Source organism: Danio rerio, chromosome 16 (assembly GCF_049306965.1).
Source record: "Danio rerio strain Tuebingen ecotype United States chromosome 16, GRCz12tu, whole genome shotgun sequence".
Lineage (NCBI taxonomy): Eukaryota > Metazoa > Chordata > Actinopteri > Cypriniformes > Danionidae > Danio > Danio rerio.
The window spans coordinates 33,720,198-33,744,138 of record NC_133191.1 but is presented as its reverse complement, the minus strand read 5'-3'; the positions used below and the strand labels follow the sequence as shown (position 1 = coordinate 33,744,138).

General features: G+C 34.4%; 2 protein-coding genes across 5 annotated transcripts in view; one reads left to right on the top strand and one right to left on the bottom strand.

Moving 5' to 3' along the window:
- The window catches only part of lmna (lamin A), a 48,725-nt gene extending 45,719 nt beyond the window's left edge, over positions 1-3,006 (top strand). For 2 of the 3 annotated variants that reach the window (XM_005158168.6, XM_005158167.6), the window contains exon 13: positions 448-3,006. In XM_005158168.6, coding sequence (XP_005158225.1) covers positions 448-483 — 36 coding nt within the window. In that variant the 3' untranslated portion in view covers positions 484-3,006. 3 annotated transcript variants of the gene reach the window in all.
- A 2,386-nt stretch (positions 3,007-5,392) lies between these two features.
- The window catches only part of pear1 (platelet endothelial aggregation receptor 1), an 80,857-nt gene continuing 62,308 nt past the window's right edge, over positions 5,393-23,941 (bottom strand). For both annotated transcript variants that reach the window (XM_695441.9, XM_073926124.1), the window contains exons 13-24: positions 23,036-23,199; positions 22,605-22,707; positions 18,767-18,913; positions 18,549-18,680; positions 15,845-15,973; positions 14,886-15,011; positions 13,318-13,527; positions 13,032-13,141; positions 8,950-9,076; positions 8,777-8,839; positions 8,503-8,706; positions 5,393-5,993 (exon numbers count right to left, since the gene is read on the bottom strand). In XM_695441.9, coding sequence (XP_700533.4) covers positions 5,851-5,993; positions 8,503-8,706; positions 8,777-8,839; positions 8,950-9,076; positions 13,032-13,141; positions 13,318-13,527; positions 14,886-15,011; positions 15,845-15,973; positions 18,549-18,680; positions 18,767-18,913; positions 22,605-22,707; positions 23,036-23,199 — 1,658 coding nt within the window. In that variant the 3' untranslated portion in view covers positions 5,393-5,850. The remainder of the gene's footprint in view (positions 5,994-8,502; positions 8,707-8,776; positions 8,840-8,949; positions 9,077-13,031; positions 13,142-13,317; positions 13,528-14,885; positions 15,012-15,844; positions 15,974-18,548; positions 18,681-18,766; positions 18,914-22,604; positions 22,708-23,035; positions 23,200-23,941) is intronic.

The window sequence follows — 23,941 nt, the reverse complement described above, 5'->3', positions numbered from 1 at the left end:
CTGCAGGAAGTCTTATTTGTTTTATTTCAGCTTGAATATAAATTTATAGAACCATTTCAAGGTCAAAATTATTAGCCCCCTTTAAGCTATATTTTTTCAATAGTCTACAGAACAAACCATCATTATACAATAACTTGCCTAAGTACCCTTACCTGCCTAGTTAACCTAATTAACCTAGTTTAAGTCTTTAAATGTCACCTTAAGCTGTATAGAAGTGTCTTGAAACGGGGCAAATAATTCAATAATTCTGACTTCAACTGTATGTATGGACGTATGTATGCAAGTATGTATGTATGTATGTGTGTATGCATATATATATATATATAATGAGGAATTTCAGTAATTAATTTAGTATTGCTATAAAACAGAAGCATGCTGTTAGAAAAGATTTGCAGGAGTCTTATTAAATTTACATTCATTTCCTTTCTCTCTCTCTCTCTCTCTCAGGCTGGACCCAAAGTGGACAACTGCTCTATTATGTAGAGAGGCTGAAAACAAACCCTGACCATCTGTGCTTTCACAGAAACCAGGCGGAACTGATCCCAAAACTAGTTTCTTTTCAGTTTTTTTATGTCTTATCATCACACTATAACATATTTGTACTTCAGTGTTTCTTGTTTCGTATTTCATAATCTACCGGCTAGATTTGGCTTTTTGTATGGCAGCTTGTAGGCAGTAGTTTGCGATTATTATGTAGAGTGTTACTCTAAAATATAAATGCATGGTGGCAGCAGCAGCTTCAGAATGATGGTCCTGCACTCAGGGAGAGAGGCAAACTGAGCACTTCACACTCACACCATGAGCTCTCAATGCTGTCAGAAAGCAACACGCACAGTCAACAAACCCTATCAGAAGCTCCAGTAAAGTGGACTACAGTTGTACAGCACATAGGCTAGTTATTTAGCTCATAAACACGGACAGTAAGATATAGTGAGTGTCGTTTAAAGAGACAGTACACCTAAGAATGGACATTTGTTGAATTACTCATCCCAGGTCTTCCAAGATGTGACCTTTACTTCAGGAGAACTTTAAATAAGAGACATTTTTAGATATGAATTGTGATTGTTTGGTGATTTGTAAAATGCTGTTCATTTTAAGAGTAAAAAATATATACAGGCAACACAAATTTAAATGCTGTAACTCCTAATAAACTGTAGAGAGGATTACATGTAAATAGTATTCAGTTTCAGTTTGCTCCATAAGCAGTGTTGGGTAAAGTTCTTTTAAAGTAATATATCACAATCATAACTTGTAAAAATGCCAAAATAACAACACATTCACTGAGTAACGTTTAGTTACTTAAAAAAGAGAGTTAAGATTACAATATATTACTTTTAAAAGTATATTTACCCAACAATGTCCATAAAAACTCAATGTATCGTCAAGAGAAAATGTGTATTAATTTAGTTTTACCTGTATATGTTGTTTTATGACGCTCAAAGTTTTGTAGATGGTTGACCTGTGTTTTATAAATCACCAAGAATCACCTTTTGAGCTAAAATCTTCTTTAATGACTTCTGAACACAGAGATTCACCTTCATCTCGCATGGCCTGCGGGTGAGTAAATATAAAATCACATTTCCATTTCATGGTGAACTCTACCTTTAATGGAAGACAGGAGAATGAGGGGTCATTTTACAATATGTCGCCTCAAACTTCTGTTATAGGAAGTTTTATGCTACCTCTCGCAGTCTGGTAGTCGAAAGGATGTGCACCTACAAAAGGGAAAAGAAAAGTGAGAATGTTTTGTGTTAAAGAGAGACTCGTGGATTAAATAAGTACAGATGCTTTGGAGACGGTTGAAACAGGTACTTGTGTTTTTTCTGTGCGTTTACAAGCTCTGACTAGACTGCAGTATGTCATGTCTTGTGTAATTAGTGTTATGGGATGTTTCTGAAAGACTTGAAGCAACTATAAAACGCATCCAAAGAAGTTCTCCTTAGCAGTTAGCATTTTTCAAGATGTTGTTGACATTTTACTCAATGGCTTGACTCATTGGTTTAAAAGCAAAACTGAAGTTTACTTGCAGAGAAAGATGTATTATGTTACCAGAGAAATCATGTTGAATTTAATATGATGTATTTTTGTTTTCAGCCTTAGAGGCGGAATATTTAAATATGCAAAATGACCACCGTCATTCCCTGTTTAAATTTGCATCTAATTTTTTTTTTTGTTGTACGGTGGTACTTTTGGTAAGTGTGCACGTAGACTAAAACGTTTGTGTTTCTCTATCTCTGTGTCTTTGAGTGTTGATTTGCTCCCGTCACTTCTGCTCTCTTGCAGTAGATCTAGTTCCTCATCTGGTCAGCTGTAAGCCTCTAGTAATTCTTCACTCACCTCCAGTCAGTTTAGAGGATCAAATACTAGACTTAATAAATGAGAAATCTAGAGCAGATTTGATCATAGGTGATTAAAAACATAAGCAGAGCTACAGCTCTCCAGAACGAGGACTGTATAATGCTGGCATTAAACATGTATTTTATTGCTTCGCAACGCTTTGGGTTTCTAAAGAAAAGTATTGGGATAGTATATCTATTTTTTCTATATATATATACTTATGAATTGTGGTAATTTTGCTTACATAGCGTTTGACGTTATTGTAATAAGCCATGTATTTTGTTTTTCGTTTTTGAACTGATGATGTATTTTCAGTTGTTTTGTTATGGCAAATTTCTGTTTGGCATCTTTGGCTTATGCAAAGAAACACTTACTGATAGCTGTTGGTGCATTTTATTAGCAAACTTCAAAGAAAAACATCTTTGTTTTCTTGATTTTGAGACTTGTTTTAGTTAGATGGCTAATGTCATGAAGGTTTTGTAAAAAAATAAAATAAAGAGAGTTCTGACTGCAGGGCAATGCAGGGAATGTTTAGTTGATTTTTTATGATTATGTTTTATTGTTTTGTGAGGAATTTCACAAAAAATGTCAAATCTGAGAGCCTTTGTTATGAACTGTGCCTTGATTTTGTTCAGTTAAATCAAATAAAGCCATTCTGACTTTTTTCCAGCTGGTCTCCATTAATTAATAAATCTGTTTTTTTATGTGAATCTTTGGTTTTTATTTAATGTTTCACTCATGTCATTTTTTGTGTTTATTTGTTGAAATGCAATTAATTTCATATATTTTTTCAAATTTATTTAGTGATAATTAATTTTCAGTCACCAACATTGTTCACCATCTATTCTGAGCAGCCTAATCAATCTCTCAATATTTCTTTCACTTTTTTTTTCTCTTCCCACCGTAAATATATAAACCCATGTCTGAGGCCTTGGATTATTATAGAGTTTAGATACATTTGATATATGTTATAATATATGTTTTAATAGTGAGAGGCAGGAGACAGACCAGCATTCATAAAAAGCATTTACAAACGAGCTGCAAAAATATAAAGTATAATTAATCAAATCAAATTAAACATTTAATTATGTAAATATCACTTAAGTATTAAGTGAAAGGTCTTGATACATTTTCAGTGCTGGCATAAATAAGAGACGCTTCTGTTGCTTTTAATTTAATTACTATAATATAATATATATATATATATATATATATATATATATATATATATATATATATATATATATATATATATATATATAATATATACATACATACATACATACATACATACATATAAATTAATTGTATGTATATATGTATATATATATATATATATATATATATATATATATATAAATTAATTGTATGTATATATGTATATACATATATATATATGTATATACATATATATGTATAAACATATATGTATATATATATATATATATATATATATATATATATATATATATATATATATATATATATATATGTATATACATATATATGTATGTATATATATGTATATACATATATATATATATATATATATATATATATATATATATATATATATATATATATATATATATATATATATATATATATATAGGTTAGGGAGCCGCTCCAACTAGCCACTTTGGCTGGTTAAAAATTATTTTTAAATTGTAGTTTTCTTAAAAAGGAGAGTTACACAAAAAAGTTGTCCCAATGGTGTGGGGCCGACATAAGAGATGGCAAAAATTATGTGTGTTATGTGAGCAGAAGAAACCAGTGAATACAAAATACAAAAAAAGAATAATCATGCAGATGGTGAGCTGAACATTTTAGATAAATGACATTTACAAAAACAATTATTGGCAAATTTTCAAAGAAAAATATTGTTGAATAAAAAGTGCATGTATACAGACAGCCTATATTTGATTTGTTTTGGCCATTGGTTTTAACACATTATTTAAATTTCGTGTCTAAGAAATATATTTTTTATTTTTTGTTGTGGCTAGAGAAGAAAAATTGGTTAATCCTTGTTGATCCCAGAAAAGTCAAGTAATAAAAACGAATTGCAATACACTATAAAAACCAAAATCCATTTGCTCATGCTCATTGACGAAGGCCATGCATTACACAAAAAGTGAAAGGAATGAGTCACGTGGACAAAACTTTTAGCAAAGTATTTTAGTATGCCAAAGTCAAATTTCTGCATATATATAAGGAAAAAAAAAAAGAAAAAAAAAAAATATATATATATATATATATATATTTGTGTGTGTGAAAAAGTTGATGGCTAGGGATTTTGGAAAACTACTAGGCACAATGGCCGGTGGTCATAAAAGTTATTGTCAAGCCCTGTACTATATATATATATATATATATATATATATATATATATATATATATATATATATATATATATATATATATATATATATATATATAGACATATATATATATATATATATATATATATATATATATATATATATATATATATATATATATATATATATATAGACATATATATATATAGACATATATATAGATATATATAACAGAGCTTCTATGTATGTATATAAAGATCAATAAAACTTCTACAAATAAATGTATAAAACTATAAACAGGAGGTAGTTCAAAGGTTTTGCCGCTGGAGGGCGATCTCAGTCAACCCAAATGCGTCTTTCGAAGCTTTTATGTGAAAAGGTTGCTTTTACCGAAATCACTTGACTTTGTCAAACAAAATACCACAGCGTTTCTCTTTCCAAAAAAGTACACGAGACGACATAAAGGTGAGTAAATAAAAAGATAAATTATTTCGCTTAGTAAACAGAGCTCGCGACAAGGTGTTTAAAAAAACGATTAGTTTCTTTCACTTTGTAAACAAATGAATTTACGACAAGTTGTGCATGAAAAAAACTTTTATGTACACTATTTACAGCTCTTAAGCTTGACATTCATAGCAAAATGTTGTATCTTACGAACTCATTTACAGTGGCTGTTTAAAATGAAACTGTTATTTACACCCTGATTACCGGATTACATGATTAGCATTAAAAATATAAAAAAATATGTGGAATTTAACCCATTAATGCCCAGATAGTTATTAAAAACTTGCCCATCTTTTTATATGAGCGTACATGTGGATCTCACATAAGATTTAAAAAACATTCACTTTAAAGATGGACACATAACTTTGTACGGAAACGCTCATAGGTCACCACATTAAATCCAGCAAGTCTATTTTAATACCAGAACTTAATGCACTGGAAAATATTGTTTGATGGAAAAAAGTCATAAAGCTTTTGGCAATAATTGCTTTCCACAGGCTTAAATGGGTTAAATTTCTGTGCAGGAGAAACTTTTTCTTCATGAACAATCAACGGTTGTAGTCCAGTAGAGGGCAGTGTTGCGCAGTTTTCTATCCAATCTTCTGTGGATAGCATTTCCTTCTCCATTTATTTTCTCTCAGTCTTTGGCAGTGATTTTAGAGAAGAGTCTTTGGGTTTGGAGAGAAAAGGATCAGTTTGGCAGTCTGCGTGGCGATGGTGAAGGTGGTCTGCGCACCGGGGGCAAGTCATAATGCCCAGGAATGTGGCTGTTGATGGGCAGATCATAGTGATTCTGAAGTTCCTGTTCTTCAGCATTGCTAAGGGAACAGTGTCCTGAAATACAGCGAACAAACACATTGTAAACAGTACAGTACAGTAACTTATTACATTAAAAATGACATTATTAAGATTTATCTCTGACTCTGGACCACAAAACCAGTCAATGTTCTGAAATTGAGTTTTAAACATTACATAATTGCTGATGTATATGTTTAAATATAATATATACTGAAGTTCTTAGCACATCACAGTAAAACATTTACAAAACAATTTCATGGAAAGTGATCTTTGCTGACAGGCCCGGATTAAGACCTCAGGGGCCCCTGGGCACATTGTCTTGTAAGGCCCCCTATCTGGCCGCACCCCTATAGTTGAATTTAAAAAATAAGAATTTAACAATTTTTAAATAAAATGAATCTATAATTTTTGCCCACATATTAAATAAATGATATATAGTACATATGTATTTATAGTTTACAAAGATTTAACTTATTTTTCAAAGTATTGAATAAAAATACTAATAAAACTATATATATATATATATATATATATATATATATATATATATATATATATATATATATATATATATATATATATATATATATATTTTTTTTTTTTTTTTTTTTTTTTTTTCTGTCTGTCTCTCACGCGATGAATCCAGTCCGCGCTGCGCTGCCGTTAGCCTCCTCCGCCTGGTTAATGCTAGCTGCTCATCATTTAAAGTTACCATAACGTCTTCTTCTGTACCCTCATTCTCCTGATCATGGGTCTGTTTAAAGATAGTGTGTATGGAAAATGCCTCAATAAAGATGCCTCCTCTCCTCTTTCTCTCGCGTTTGCTAAATCCACTTGTCCACTCATTTTTAATCTATGACAGATATAACGTTACACTACAGTCCGCTCAGTTTAGTGCCGGTTATTACAAAACTGACGTTTCCGCGCTTGACCAATGACAGCATTCTGTTTAGTTAAAGAAAGAAAGGCAATTTAAATATAATAATAATATTAATATGTGATCGCGATTTTTTTTGCTCAGAGGAAATACAGTTGTCTGAGCAATATAGTTTTTGCAGAGAGGGAGGCACCTATAAGGCTACACATTATTAAATACCCACGAGACACTTGTGACTTATATCACATTTGCATTATTTTAAAAAAATGTTTCCTTCCTGTTAAAAATAAATTTATTTCCAATCTGATATGTAACGGGGAGAAAAAAAAAGTAGCACGAGTTCAGCTGATGGTGGATTCGAACCGAGTTGATGATCATTAGCGTCAAAACATGAAGCTGCGCGCCTTACAAGGTGCGCCACTGCGGCTGTATTACTAAAATAAACCCTGAATAGCTTATTCCAACTAGATTCTAACTAGATGCGCTATTTGTAATTAGCCTAAAAAGACACTCCGAAATTGTCTTTTTTTCTCCCCGCTCGCAGGGGCCCCTAGTGCGCACGGGCCCCTGGGCCTGTGCCCATAAGGCCCATTGGTTAATCCGGCCCTGTTTGCTGAATATTCAAATGATTTATGGCATAAAAGAAAAATCGATAATTTTGACCCATACAAAGTGTGCAACAAAAGTCACGGTGTAGACACATTCATCTATCTATCTTCATTCATATATATATATATATATATATATATATATATATATGCAAATTATTAGAGGCATCAGTGTATTAGCATAATTATTATTGTTTAATTTATGATAAAATTATAGCAATCTGAAAATCAGCTAAAGCATAATAAAACCCAATGTTACAAACAATATTTGTTTAATTGCATGAAGGCACTAGTGTTTTTTTACACACTAAACCCTTTTTGCACTGTTTAAATGTAATACCCTTTTGCTTTGTTCGTGATGAAAACATCCACTGAATTAAACCGCTATAAAAATGCATCAGATAAATGTATTTTTTCAAAATCACCCCAAAGTGGATGAAAACATCCCAAACAGCACATAAGGGTTAAATACCTGCCAAAACAATAGATGCAAAATAAATACAGACTAATAAAATTATGTTTTCCTTTAAAATGTATGTTGGTATTTGAAATTTCAAACACGTTTTCAATGAAAAAAACAATATATTTCCTAAATCTTTGCAGCATATATTTAACGTATACAGTTGAAGTCAGAATTATTTTTGCCTTTAAATGTCACTTTAAGCTGTATAGAAGTGTCTTAAAAACATCTAGTCAAATATTATTTACTTTCATCATGGCAAAGATACAACAAATCATTTATTAGAAATGAGTTATTAAAACTATTATGTTTAAAAATGTGTTGAAAAAAAAAATCTAAACAGAAACTGGGCGAAAGTAAACAGGGGGGCTGATAATTTTGACTTCAACTGTATATATATATATATATATATATATATATATATATATATATATATATATATATATATATATAATTTTTTTTTTTAATTTTTTTTTTTTTTTGGGCCAGAATATGTGTGTGTGTGTGTTTGTTTTCCTTTTTTCCATATGGATGATGTCAACAGTCTGAAATCCCTCAGCACAAACAGAATATTATCTGCTTTTTTGGAAACAAGCCCACCTGTGCAGGGCAGAGCGGGGGCAGTCATGAGGGGTGGGCTGATTATTTGAGTGTAGGATCTTTGACGTGGCACTGCTGACTTCATCTCCATGTAGCTGCTCTCAGGAGGACACACCGGCAGGCCGGGCAGATCTTTAATGGTGGCGTAGGGGTTTTCACTGTTCAGAGAACTGCTGCTCACTGCCACACAGGAATCCTTCAACTCTGCAAACACAACATGCTGTTACACAACTGAACAACACATGCAGACGAATCAAATCAGAGAGACTTCTACCTTTGTTGTAGTGCTTCCCAAGAGTCGCGCTGTAGCTGTAACTCCGATCGATCCCAAAAGCCCCTGCGAGCACAATAAGAACACGTCCAATTTACTCAGACAGCCTAACAGCACGGAGCGAATGAAAAATATAGCACAGTCATATGGTGGGGTTGTTTTCTAGTCTTCGCTACCTGGATCTTTCGGCGGCTCCTGGTGTTTCCAGCCTGGAGGAAGTGTTGCATTAGTATCAGCTGTAAACAGACCTCTCCTCTCCCGCTCCATGTTCTTCAGACTGCAGAACAGCTGGTTATTGGTGTTCTGTCAAAGCGTGAGACATAAAGAAAAGTCCTTCCTGTTATATTTACAAAATTCAGCTCTCTTTTTGTGCAGAGTTTTCTTTTATATAAATTATAATCAGTTTCTTTCTGATTATAATTTATATAAAAAAAACTGTGTACAAATATGCACAATATATCGATTCAGTATCGATATTGCAATGTGATCATGTGCAATAGTCACATCATAGGATAGATGCAATGTTGCGTTTGTATTATAACTGATCATTTGCATTTGTTGTTCAGGTATAAGCAATTGTACAATAGTGACCTTAACTACGGGCGAAGCAGTGGCGCAGTTGGTAGTGCTGTCGCCTTACAGCAAGAAGGTATCTGGTCGAACCTCGGCTCAGTTGGCGTTTCTGTGTGGAGTTTGCATGTTCTCCCTGCGTTCGCGTTGGTTTTCTCCGGGTGCTCCGGTTTCCCCCACAGTCCAAAGACATGCGGTACAGGTGAACTGGGTAGGCCCGTAGTGTATGAGTGTGTGTCTATGTTTCCCAGAGATGGGTTGCGGCTGGAAGAGCATCCGCTGCGTAAAAACTTGCGGGAAAAGTTGGCGGTTCATTCCGCTGTGGCGACTTAGGATTAATAAAGGGACTAAGCCGACAAGAAAATGAATGCATGACCTCAACTACGATTGATTTTATTGAATTATTATTTTTTGTTATCAGTTACTGTACTTGAATGCTGTTAGACTCAGGAAAACACTTTATTTTTGTTGTATCTTTTTCTTGATTGTATTTATCGATAGTTATGCATCAAAAAACTCACAACACATAGCATAGACAGCAACGAAAATGTGTTGGGGGAACCCGAAAGATTGTTTATTAGATTTTATGGAGATGCTTTCCCACTGCACAATCAAACCCTGATACACATTTTAGTCAATTTTAATGGTTTTCACTCAGTACTGTTACCCTACATTTTTATAAAAACGTAATTGTTGTTTTTATAAGCAAGCTGATGTTATGGGTTATGTCACTCACTTGGCAAAAACAAACAAAAGTGTATCTTAAGATTAAACATGACACACTGTTATGAAGCCCATTATGCAAGTTACATTGTGGATTTAATATTGTCTGTTTTGCCTATAGTGACCTGCTACTGGCAGTGTTAGTGGAGTCCCACAACATTATTATGAAACAAAAGTCATAATTTGTATCTCATTCATTCAGTCATGCATTTTCTTTTCAGCTTTTTATTCCCTGTATCAATCAGTGGTTGCCACAGTGGAATGAACCGCCAACATATCTAGCATACGTTTTATGCAGCAGATGCCATTCCAGTCACATCCCAACACTGGGAAACACCCATACATTCTTGTATTCACACACATTTGACCAATTTTAGCGTACCCAATTCACCTAAACTGCATGTCTTTGGACTGTGGCGGAAGTTCCTGTGGGAGGAAACCCACGTGAACATGGGAACATGCAAACTCTACACAGAAATGCCAACTGACCCAGCTGGGGCTCGAACCAGCAACCTTCTTGTTGTGCGCCGATCTTGCTACCAACTGTGCCACCGTGATGCCCCATAATTTTGTCTTATAATAAGTGGCTAATGACAGTTAACGTGGAGTTATTTTTGGGGTGAGTCCTAATCACTTTACCAAAATATTAGAGACCATATCACCACTCTGAGTCTCTGGCCCATCATCGTAGGATGCCCAAATCAACCTACCAACCCATTTATTCATCCCACTTTCCCTTTCCCATTCGTCCTCCTCCATTCCTGTTTATCTCTCTATCCATCCTAAAGGCTGATTTATACTTCTGCGTCAAGCGCACGCGTATGCTACGGCGCAACCCTATGCTGTGGCCGTCGGCGTCCCTGACGCAACCTCTCAAACAATGTAACTACACGTCGCAACGACACGTAGTGCAAGCTCTGTGATTAGTCGGCTTGGTAGCGCTGACGAGTCTGGGCAGGGCCGAGAGCCGCGCGAGCCCGATGAAGCGGCTGTTTACAAGTCTGGAGTCCCGTGAAAGAGCTCCGGTTGGAAAGTTTTGTTTTTTGTTTACCTCATTGTTAAGTAGTTGCACACGTCCGCCAGTTCCTGCCTCAAAATGAGTGAGTTTGAGCCACTTGTACATTAAGGAAGCGTTCAGAAAAACAAAACACCAGCGAAGAAACTCGACACAGAGGAACATAAACACCTCACTGCCAACTAGCATTTCCAAAGTGTTATTGCAGAACAACAGAACCAGCGCGCAGAAGTATAAATGCACGGCTACGAGCATTGCATGCGCCCTGGGTCAGGCTGATCACTTGACGCAGAAATATAAACCAGGCTTAAGTGTGGTGTGGTCCTTGCTAGTGAAACTGTATTAATGTCTATTTAAGGCAAGTCATTTCACTGAGTGGCCATCTTTGAAACGCCTTTTAGGCATTCTGTTTGAATGGAGAAACATTAAATTCTCCAAAATTGCTTGCCAAACTTAAGTTTCATATTTGGAATCGCCAATACAATATAACAACAGCTGTCTCTTTAGTTTCCTTCCTAAACATTCAAATCGCACAAAAAAATCTGCAGAAACTCGTAAAAGCGCACATCTAGGGCTCTATTTTGACGGTCCATGCGCAGAGCGCAAAACTCAGGACACAAACGCTTTCAGGGCGTTTCAGAACGCATTTTTGCTAATTTACGGCAAAAATTTTAAATCCGCTTTGCGTCATGGCGCATGGTCTAAAAGGGTTGAGTTTAGTTATAGGTGTGTTTTGAGAATAAACCAATTAGAGTCTCATCTCCCATTCCCTTTAAGAGCCAGCTGCATCGCGCCAAGAGCGCATTTACTATTTACAGGACATAAAGTAAGTCTAAGTGGAAAAACTGAGCATTTCACTAGCAAACAGTTGACAGTTAACATTTTTTTTAACAGAAAACTGTTAAACAGAGCATCTACTGCGTGCGAATGAGAGATAATGGAACTACTTTCACATTTGCTCTTGGATAGGGAAACCTTTACGCACAGACATCAATTAGTCTATAAATAATTAATTGCGTTTTTTAAGTGCAAATATTCATTTCAAAACTATTTCTAAATTAAGTTTTAATTTAAAAAACTTGAGTTATATCCTAAAACACATGCAGTGCCCCATATGGTCTAAAACCTGACAGGTGGGCAAATCTAAGCTTGTTTTTAATAAAACAAATATAAATATGTATATAATAAATAATACTGCTAATAATAATAACATTATACAAAAGCAAATTGTTATGAATGACTGAAAAAGCCTCCTGAGATGAAGAAGACATAAAAGCAGTGATTTTTCATATTTATGTAGGCTAGAAAATAATATGTTTTGTAATATTTTAATCCTTTATATTTATATCCTATATTTATTCTTATTATAGCCTATATATATCCTTAATATTTAAATTTTTTCACATGTAAAGATATTTGCCTATTGCTCTCTTGTGTGTATTAAGCAGTGTGTAAGCGAGGTGCAACTCTGCGCCGGAGTTTAGACCGGGTTTGTTTTGGTCAAATGAAAAATCTATTTTAGTTTCTCAAAATAGCAACGGGCCAGCCGTGCACCTAAAAACGCCTTCCTTTTTAGACCAGAACGCCTATGGGCGCACATATGAGCGCTAAAGCATTTGCTATTTAAACAGCGTGGCGCAACGCCTCAAAACGACTCTTGCGCCAAGCTGAAACTAGCAAACAAGTTTTGCGCCGCGTCTTGCGCCACATTGCGCCGGGTGTATGATAGGGCCCCTAGTCCGAGACCCTCCTCCGGAGAAACGCAGTCTATAGCGATCGATGATTGGCTTCTATACTAGAAGGCAGGTTTCAGTCAGTTACACTTTCCCCTATTCAAAACTATACAAGTGACATGTCTTGTCATTCTATAGTCTTTGTCTTTATACAAAAGTCATACAATTAAAGATTAGAAAATTCTGAACAAGCTAGTATAGCTGCAGCATTGCATACCTTGATGGCTCGATCCTGGTTGTTGGGCAGGTGTGGCAGTGGAGGTCTGTTCTGAGACAGTGTGTGGTAACTCGGGTTTGAGTAATAGTGATGGTAGCTATGCGGAACATCTAGATGTAATATGCAAATGTAAAGTTATAAAATGTAATAGCTGTATGCTCATATTTCACAATATTATAGTATTGTGATCAAATACATCAATGTTTAGAATAATAGTTGTATATTAATATATATCAAATATTTTTTGGCAGTAGTTCCACTATTTAACTGAAAAGTCGGCTCATACCAGGCACGGCATACTCGGAACTGACGGTGCGTGTAGAAGAGAAAGAGACGACGGGTGTGTTGCTCTGTTTGTCCTGCTGTCTGCGCCGATACAACAGCAGAACGGCCAGCAGCAGCACAACCAGAATCACCAGCACCACAATGCCTGCGATCGCACCCCACGAGTCCCTCTCCACCGGAGACACGGGCACCATCACACTCAACTCCTGCTCTGAAATACACGCACTTTCACATTACTCACAGTGGACACAAATATGAGACAACATATAGAAAAAATACATACCATGGAGATCAAAAGTAGAGGATAAATTATAAACACTTGATGAAGAAGAAATAGTGTAATCATTCTCATTAAAAGACAAGTGTTCCAGGGCTCCAGACTAACATTTAAAACACTGGTGCCACTAAGTTCTACATATACCTGACTTGGTAGTGCTGAATATGTAATATTAATGATATTACAATTTTTTTGCTTATAAGTTTTGCTTCTTAATCTTGAGTTTTTTTCCATTTATCATTCATTAACAAAATCTAGAAATTCATTAATTTAATTCATTAAGTATAGCTTCTAAAGGTTGTAGCCTCATCAATGGAATGTCTGTCGATCGTCATGACTAAGAAGTATAACCTAACCTCACCACCATAATAAAAATGTACTATCCTAAAATGTATGCTCTCTATACTGCTATGAAAAACAAAAACCTAAAGGCATTTTGTACAAATAAAACTAATAATGACTAATATGACTTAAAATAAAAACTTATATGACTTAACAAACATGCTGTCATTTTATTTAATAGATTTTGTGCATCTATAACATAATACAATTCAGATATCAGTTATTTATACCAGTGGTTCACTTAAGCGTTACTAAATGAACACTATGGAAATAATTGGTTATTTGTGGAATGAAACATATTGTAAGACTGTTGTTGCGAAATGTTTCAGCTGTTTTCCTCATGACTTTAGAGAAAAACAGTGTTGTTTTGTTTAGATTAGGAATAGTATACCCCAATTTTGCTCACACTCTTTCTTTTTTGTACTTGTATATATTTCTTTCCTCTGTTGAGCACAAAACAAGAAGAATGTTGATTAAAAGCAGGCACTGATATCCATAGTAGGTACAGTACAACAACAACAAAAAAACACCATGGAAGTCAATAGGTTTTTTTTTTTGTTCCCCCAACATTCTTCAGTATTTCTTCTTTTGTGTTCAACAGAAGAAAAAAGTCCCAAGCATGTTTGGAACAAGTACAAAAAAAAAAAAAAAAGGATAATAGTGAAATATCCCCATAAACTAGTTTATTTTGTTGTTCACATCAGAGGTAACATCCCTGTTTAGTGGTCATGACACTGGTCCACTGGAACAGTTCTGTTAGTTCAGTGTTGAACTTTTAATGATGAAATATTACTCAAAATATTCTTAAAAAACAGATTTTTTGCTCCTGTGAAGATAACTTCAAATAAGACTAAGCAGTGACCTCAAAATTGAGGAAATTGTAGGTTGTATCTAATTCTGATCTCCACTTTATAGTATGTGTTACCGATTTTTTAGTCTGCTTTAAATACCTGGTTTACAGGCCTCTCCTGGTCCAGGTTCACACACACAGTCTCCATTGTGTGGGTCACAGGAATGGTTTGGGGGACACGAGCAAGTCTGGGCACAGTTAATGCCGAACGTCCCAGCTTGACACACTACAAAGACACATTTGGCAAATGTTTAACAAACTTGTAGGGTGTGAGAGACATATTGAGCCTGATCCAGGAATAAAAAATGTATTTTCATCTGAGGATCACAGATTGAGTTATTTATTCCAAAACCACATCCAGCAAGGTCTGGCAGTCATTCCTATGGAGAAACAACTCTTCTATTCAATTCCTACTTACTCTTATTCAGTAATTTTTGTCTTGATTTCATTACAAGTATAAATATAACGCATATTTAATGAAGATAGATTTACTTGAGACGCAAAATAACTTAACAAATGAGAAACTGATAAGAGTTTAATAAGTTTTCTAGTTAACAGATGCACAAAATGTCAGCAAAAATAAAGTATTGTTAATAATAGTGGGTAAAAATACACAGAATTTTTTTTTACTATAATTTCCATAATTTGTGAGATGTCAGTTTCATAAAAGTGTTGAAAAGAAGCGTAAATAAAAAAAACTATTATCTTATTTTTATATAAGGTTTTTTTTCTGTAATAAATGAGAGAAGAAAAATATGTTACTCTGGTAGCCACGTCAAACACAAACTAAGTTTATACATGCTTTTATTATTAAATAACTGTGCAAAAACTGACTACAGCAAACCAGCTGTAAAAATAGCTGTGTACACAATTTATCATTTCTAATTTTCCACTGTATTATTAAATCCTGACAGTATTTATGTCATATTAAAATATATTTTCCACTTGTATAAACTCTTAGACAGCTGACTGTTAGCGTTTTTGCCACAGAACAAAATGAAATCAAAGACTAATCAAATTGAAATCTTGCAGAGAAGAAGTTTTTGTCTAGAAACTCACATAAAGAGCAGTCTGATCCAGTCCATCCAGCAGGACAGATGCACAAACCAACCTCGTGATGACATGTTGCATTATTGGTGCACCTGCACACATTGCTACAATGGCTTCCGTATCGACCAACGGGACAAGCTAGAATCAGACAAAACAGCACAGAAACAGATGTTTTTATTATAAAGCCTTACTATAGTGTAAAGCTGCTGAAGAAGCATGTCATATCAAACATGTATTCTAATATTTTCTTTATTTCAGTAAATAATAACATAAGTTGACTACTACTTTATGATGGTTTTTGGTAGGGATGATCCGATTGTTTGTTCATTGTATTGTAATCCCATTCTATGATTCGATTAATAGTTAATAAGTTAAGCTGATCTCATGAACCGATTGCATTTTAAGAATGTAAAAAAACAGCTTGGTTTCCATTACATATTTGCACAAAAAATACAAACTGTTGATAAAAAATGATTGTGAAATTACAGTGTTTCTATTAACTGATTCAATTTTATTTCATTTAATAAAAAAAATAATCGACTAACAGTTTTAGTCTTAGGTTTTATTCACTAAAATAAACTTGCTCAGTTGTCAAATTTCAGATGTTAAAGGTCCTTTTTTAAATTCTTTGTTTATTGGTTTTAATGAACATAGAAACAAATAAAGCAATAAAATGATGAACATACAAACAAAAACAAAGGACAAAAAGGAAACCAGTAAACACAAGTATAGTGACAAAAGTCCTAAAAATAAATAAATAAATAATACAAAAATCTGAATACACGAATAAAGTTCTGAATAAAGTTCTGTTATGATTAAGTCACCTTTATGACGAATTCAGACTGCATGATTTTTTGACTCACCGACAGGTTTTGAGAAATCACCGACAAATTGGTGCTTGTTCACGCGAGAAACAATCACACAATGTGAACTATAAAAGACGCAATCTGAGAGCATCGCCGAAGAGTTGTCGACACCAGTGAGATATTTGGCATGCTAAATGTCTGAAGCTGTCATGATTCAAATCATGTCGTGTGAAATTTTTTTTTCAACTTTTATTGTGACAGGACAGTAGAGGACAGACAGGAAAGCATTTGGAGCTGAGAGAAGGGAAGGATTGGCATAGGACCCCAAGATGGGAATCGAACTCGGGTCGCCGTGAGCACCATGATGCTGAACTGAAATGAGTTTTGACTAAAAAAATAACATTGGCGATCACCTACAGCCAATGAGAGAGCAACATTCACTAGTATGGGTATCTGCAGGCCAGCGGTAGGTTGTGGGAGAAGATAAAAATTCTTCTTTTTGGTTTATTTGGACTCAAGAAATGGAGGAAAAACTATTGTAAATTTGGCAAGAGCACCCGTGTCTTATTGATGTGTCATCTGAGCAACACCACAAATGGGTCGCAAAAAAAAAAGTTGAGGAGAAATCCTTTCAAAGGCCAGATGAGCAAATATGTACATTTTCTACCCCACTAAAGACTTCTTTCTCATTATGCAATTAATAACAAAATATATACTACGTCACCTCATGCTGTTTCTATGTCAATTCTCACGTGTTAAGTTGTGAGAGATGTAGTTTTCGTCTCAAGATAAAATTGTTGGCGATTCTTACTACTGTAAAGTCATGCAGTGTGAAACTCTGTCACTGATCCATCCTACAGTGTAAACACAGCAGCAACAAAACGATACCCCAGATAGTCATGCAGTGTGAAAATACCTGTGACACGATTACTTTGAATGTCTGAACTCAGCATTATTATGAAAATACATCTGAGGTGGTCAGAGGTTATTTTGAGACCTCCATATTTTTTCGAAAGACATCCCCTTTGTTTCTTTAGTAGTTTGTAAATTGTTCCAGTAGCATTGTTAAATTCAAAAGTTGTATGAACAGTTCAAACGTTGGAGGCCTTTGCTGGTTCCAATTTAGCAAAATGCATTTTTTGCTAGAAAGGAGATGATGCCGAGTCTCTTTGTAGAAGTAGGATCAAGAGTCTTGTTAATTTCTGTACAAAAGAGGTACAGTATAGTGCTGGTGTGTTGTCCAATGAAGTTTACAAAGCTTGGCTTTGAAGTCCTGTACTGCTTTCCAGAAAATGTTAAGCTTTTGCATTGCCAAAACATTTGCATGATTGATCCTGAATAGGTTTAAATATGTGACATATGTTAAAGGTCCTTTTTAGAGATTAACCCTTGTGTTTTGTTCAAATTGACTAACCTTTCATTATGTTGGTGGCTGTTTTTGCCCCATTGACTTCTATTATAAGGACACTTTTTGACCGTAAAGCCATGACACCATATAGGCATGCATTTCTAATTGTTGTTGGTTTTTCCTGTTGGGAAAATGTAAAATTGATCATTTTAACATGGCTTTAAAATAAAAAAAATTGCATTATAATAGAAGTAAATGGGGCAAAAACAGCCACCAACATAATATAAGGTTAGTCAATTTTTCTGGGGTGTATTGTTGAGTTTCTAAATGTTTTCCAAAATATATGTCAAAATAAGATTTGTCACCAAAACTCATTCCATTTGCTGTAATAAAGAAAGTTGTGGCCTAATTAAGACTCAAAATTACCCCGGAGTGGAGTTAAACATCCCTATTACCAAACAAGGGTTAACATATGTGGTCTGTTTGAACTTCCATTAGAATTGACATGAACTTGTGATGTAAATTATAAATCATTCTTGTGTTCGTGTGTAAATCTAACCTTGTTCACACAATGGTCCAGTATATCCAGACAAACACTGACAATCTCCTGTAATGTGATGGCAGGAGGAGGCGTGGACACATGGTGGGCAATGACGACTGCACTTTTCTCCAAACAGACCAGCACTACACACTATGAAGTAGAGGAGAAAGCACTGTGTAAAAGCAGCTCTAATCTGACATGAGTTCTTAGAGATGCAGACAACCATATAAACTCACTGTGTTGACACTGAGCTCCCCAAAATCCCGGTTTGCACAAGCAGGTTCCTGTATGTGCCTGACAGGTGGCGCTGTTGAGGCAGGAGCAGGTCTGGTTGCACTGAATTCCCCATGTTCCTTCTGGACACTGCTGTGTACAGCGCACACCTGCAGACCACCAGATGAGTTCACTCGAAAAACACAGTCCTACTTCGAATTTGTTAGATTTTTAAGTGTGTTTGCCTCATGCATTTTAAAAGCACTAGTCAATTTCTAAATGATTTTGATGTCTAATGAAACTGGTGGGGGAAAAAAAAAGTAGCTGGGTTTGAATATGTGCTTTATAAGTCCAACATGTGCTCTAATAAATATAGCCATTTTGAATGGGATACACAGCAGGAAAAATAAGTATTGAACACATCACCATTTTTCTCAGAAAACATTTTAAAGGTGCAGTTGACTTGAAATTTTCCACAGATTTGGTAACAACTAAATAAATCCATATATCAAAGAAAACAAATCTAATTAGATTACAAATTAAGTTATGCAAAATCACACAGGGAAAACGTTCTGAACACATGAAGAAATGGAGGTGTAGAAATCTCTCAGTAGTTATTCAGCAACCCTATGCCCTTTGTCAGTGTAAAATCAGCTGCTTCAGTCCAACATCTACATTATCAGGATAATGAAACCAGGGTGGGCATTTCAGAAAGATAAGGATCCACAACACATCCAAGCAAACTCTCAAATGCTTTCAGAGAAAAAAAATCAAGCTGTAGAATGGCCCAGCCAATCACCTGACTTGAATCCAATATAAAATACAAAATAAAGATCCGATTTGATAGACGAGACCCACAGAACCATCAAGATTTTTACACTGCTGAAGTCTGTGAAAAATCCACACCTGAGCAATTCATGTGACTTCATTTTCCACATGAGAGGCACCTTTAAGCGGCCAACACCAAAAAAAACAAAAACAAAAAAACATTTATATGAAGTATGAAATTTCAGTACCTTTCCTTTGTGTGATTCCACTGTTATTACACATAACAAATTTTTCATTTATTTTTATTTTTATTTTTGTATTGTTTGGGTTTTTATCAAAATCTGGTTCAATTTCATTTCAACAGCTCATTTAGAAATATTATTCACAGGAAAAAACCTGACATGTTTATAACTTATTTCCCCTGCTGCATAGTATCATTTATGTGATTTGTGTGCAGATTTTTTATTTACGTGAATTTAATGTTAAATGTTTTGCATTTTTAACATGAAGCATAAGAATAATAGTCAATGTATACGTATTTTAAAAACATCAATTGCTGACAACTCAAAATGTTGACTTCCTGATTATAATATGATCTACTTTGTTTCTTTCTGCATTCTATTTTTTCTTTACTAAAAAAATCCCTTAAGGTTCAAGGCTAGCATGCTTTAACGGTTAAAGCACGGTTAATTGTAATATCGTTAATTGTTCACTGGGGTACCAAGGAAATATTATATATTTTTTTTAGATGAGGTCTATCGCTACATGATATTACTACAGAGGAATCAGAGGAATAATTAAATACAAACAATAACACACCATTATATTATTACATAATATATATGTACATATTTCATACCTATTCTTGTAGGTTGTATATTAAATTATTATCAAATTATATTAAAAAGATGTCATTTTTATCCTCTGCTTGACTCTCTTTTTTTTGCTTTAAATGTTTGTCACTTTTTACCATATTTTACCATCATTGCATGCCATTTAATAAGCTGCAGTCAGACAAGCTTTGAGCAAGATTTATAAAGAGATTGCAGTTGTTAAAAATTATATTATGCTATGCTACTGTACATTTTTTTTAATAGCAAATAATATATTGCTGTCACAATATTGGAATTTCTTTGAATAAGATATCTTGAAAAAACCTAATGTTTACACCACAAGGAATTGTTATATAACTGTATATGTCAGAATTATTAGCCCCCTTTGAATTTTCCTTTCTTTTTTATTTCCCAAATGATGTTTAACAGAGCAAGGACATTTTCACAGTATGTCTGAAAATATATTTTTTTTTCTGGAGAAAATCTTATTTGCTTTATTTCAGCTAGAAAAAACTCATTTCAAAAATCATTTTAGGGTCAATATTAGCCCCTTTAAGCTAATATTTCTTCCAATAGTCTACAGAACAAACCATCATTATACACTTGTCTAAATTAACTTGTCTAATTACCCTAACCTGCCTAGTTAACCTAATTAACCTAGTTAAGCCTTTAAATGTCACTTTATAGAAGTGTCTTGAAAAATTTCTAGTCAAATATTATTTACTGTCATTACAGCAAAGATAAAATAAACCAGTTATCAGAAATAAGTTATTAAAACTATTATGAATAGAAATGTGTTGAAAAAATCTGTTAAACAGAAACTGGGGAAAATAAATAGGGGGCTAATAATTCAGGGGGGATAATAATTCTGACTCCAAATGTAATATGTAGCATAAAGGTAATAAAATCTGAACTTTTTAAATATCTCAAAGTTAAATGCAGGTAATATATTGAACATACTGTTGTCACATTGTCCACACCACAGTCACATTTTACACACATTTTTAACTAAATAAATGAAACATAGATGTCTTCCCTTACTGGTACAGTAAATGACAGTGAGTGATTTTTTTTATACATTTTTAGTTTTGTTGTTGATTACTACAGGCGAAACAAATATCCGGCAGTTTTTAAGGCTCCTGTCACTTTGAGACCCAATCCAAATCCAGATTTACTAATGCACGTCTTCGTCCTCAAAGGTTTGCTGTACATTTGCTTAAGAGATTGTTTTTGTGAGGATATTCACCAATATAGGTATTTACAGTTGAAGTCAGAATTATTAGCCCCCCTTTGATTTTTATTTTATTTTTTAAATATTTCCCAAATGATGTTTAACAGCGCAAGGAAATTTCCACAGTATATTTGATAATATTTTTTCTTCTGGAAAAAATCTCTTTTTGTTTTATTTCGGCTAGAATAAAAGCAGTTATTAATTTTTTTAAAAGCCGTTTTGAGGACAAAATTATTAGCCCCTTTCAGTTATATTTTGTCCTGATAGTCTACAGAACAAAACATCATTATACAATAACTTGCCTAATTATCCTAACCTGCATAGTTACCCTAATTAACCTAGTTAAGCCTTTAAATGTCATTTTAATCCGTATAGAAGTGTCTTGAAAAATATCTAATAAAATATTATTTACAGTCATCATGACAAATATAAAAGAAATGAGTTATTTGAAATGAGTTATTAAAACTATTGTTTAGAAATGTGTTGAAATAATCTTCTCTTTGTTAAACAGAATCAGGGAAAAAAAGGGGTGCTAATAATTCAGGGGGCTAATAATTCTGACTTCAACTGTACATGATTTATATTGGTTTTCTCTTTGAATGCAAAAAGTCATGAGACCTCATAGTGTTTTTAATTCAACTATGAAGTAAAGCTGTCATGTATCAGTCTTGAAATTGTACATTACAAAAAAAACTGTACAAAACACCTTTGTGTTATAAGAATTTCCATCCCAGAGTTCACCAAACTTGGACTTTGGAATACAACAAAATGTAAAACATCTTTGCAGGAGCTCATATTTCCAGTCTCTCACATTCACAGACATATGAATGGAAGTCAAATTAACAAAAAAGCATAGCATGACTGGTCTTTTAAGACTTACAGTATATACTATACAATAGTCAACATTAGAAGTAAATAAAGGACAAGAATGGGTGTCGTTCAATAGTATTAGGATAATGTTGATGAAAGGTGATGATCCACTTTAATTGCTCACTGCTGTAGGCCTTATAAATATAAATGAAGTCTTACCTGTCCAGCCTGGTAAACACAGACACTGTCCTGTAACACTCTCACATCCCTCATCATGCACACAGTCACATTGGTTTTGACAGCCTGGTCCAAAAGTCCCGATCTGTATAAAGCAGAATGGAAATACTGATTCAGGATGATCAAGTAACTCTGAGCTCCAATATAATTACTACTTTATTCTGAATGATGGCCATGCAGCATATTCTCGAAGCAGAAGAGTGTAATGCGTTTGCCATCGGGTTAATAACTTCTGCTGATGGTGTTAAAATGATTGCAGTTCATTTAGAAGACAGATATGCTGAAACAACAACAACTCGGATGTCGAATTCAGGTCATGGTAGGGAAAGTGTGACTTGAGCTGAATCTCGTGAAAATTCTGAGCTGGTTGTTGTAAATTAAACACATGTGCGCTGGATAAGGCAGTTATTTACTAGACAGGGCTCGTCACAGGATGCTCCTCTCCACCCTGCGGTGCACTTGCACGACCCATCAGCAGGGTCGCAAGACGCTCCATTTGTACACTTGCAAGTTCGGTTACAGCCAGGACCCCATGTGCCCTCTGAACATGCGATTGAACAGTCAGGTCCTCTCCATCCTAAACAAACACAAATGAAAACAGGGTTGGGGTGACACTGTTCCCACTACCCCAGCAAACTTTCAACATAACATAGGAAATGAAGCCGAAAGGAAACCTATTTGAAAAGTTATGTTATATAATAATAGTATTATAGTAGTGAGGCGGCACAGTGGCGAAGTGGGTAGCGATGTCACTTCACAGCAAGAAGGTAGCTGGTTCAAGCCCCGGCTGAGTCACGTGGGTTGCCTCCGGGTGCTCCGGTTGGCCCCAAAAGTTCAAAGACATTCTCTATAGGTGAATTAGGTATAAGCTAAAATGCCCGTTGTGCATGTGTGTATGTCCTGGTTTTCCAGGTTGGGGGTTGGGGGTTGAGCGTTGGGCTAACGACCCTCCTCGTAAAAAAACTAGAGGTTACAAAACACCAACATGGTGCGGCTAAAAATCGACTTCGATATAAACGGCCCTGTAAGTATGCATTATAGTAGTAGCATAATATATAATATAGTAGTAATATTGTAATTTATAAAGTTGAGTTATTCTAGAATTGCAGCTACATTTTGCATTTCCTAAATAAACATTGTATTTTTTTTTTTCAAAAACAAAAACTTTTCAAATAACAAAAAATATATTCATTTATCTCTAAAAATAATGTTTGTATGTATATTTAGGGACATTTTGAATCGAAAATATTAACTTAAAGACTCCCACTTTACCTATTAGTTACTTTCTCGACCGCCTGAATCATACATTCAGCTTTAAA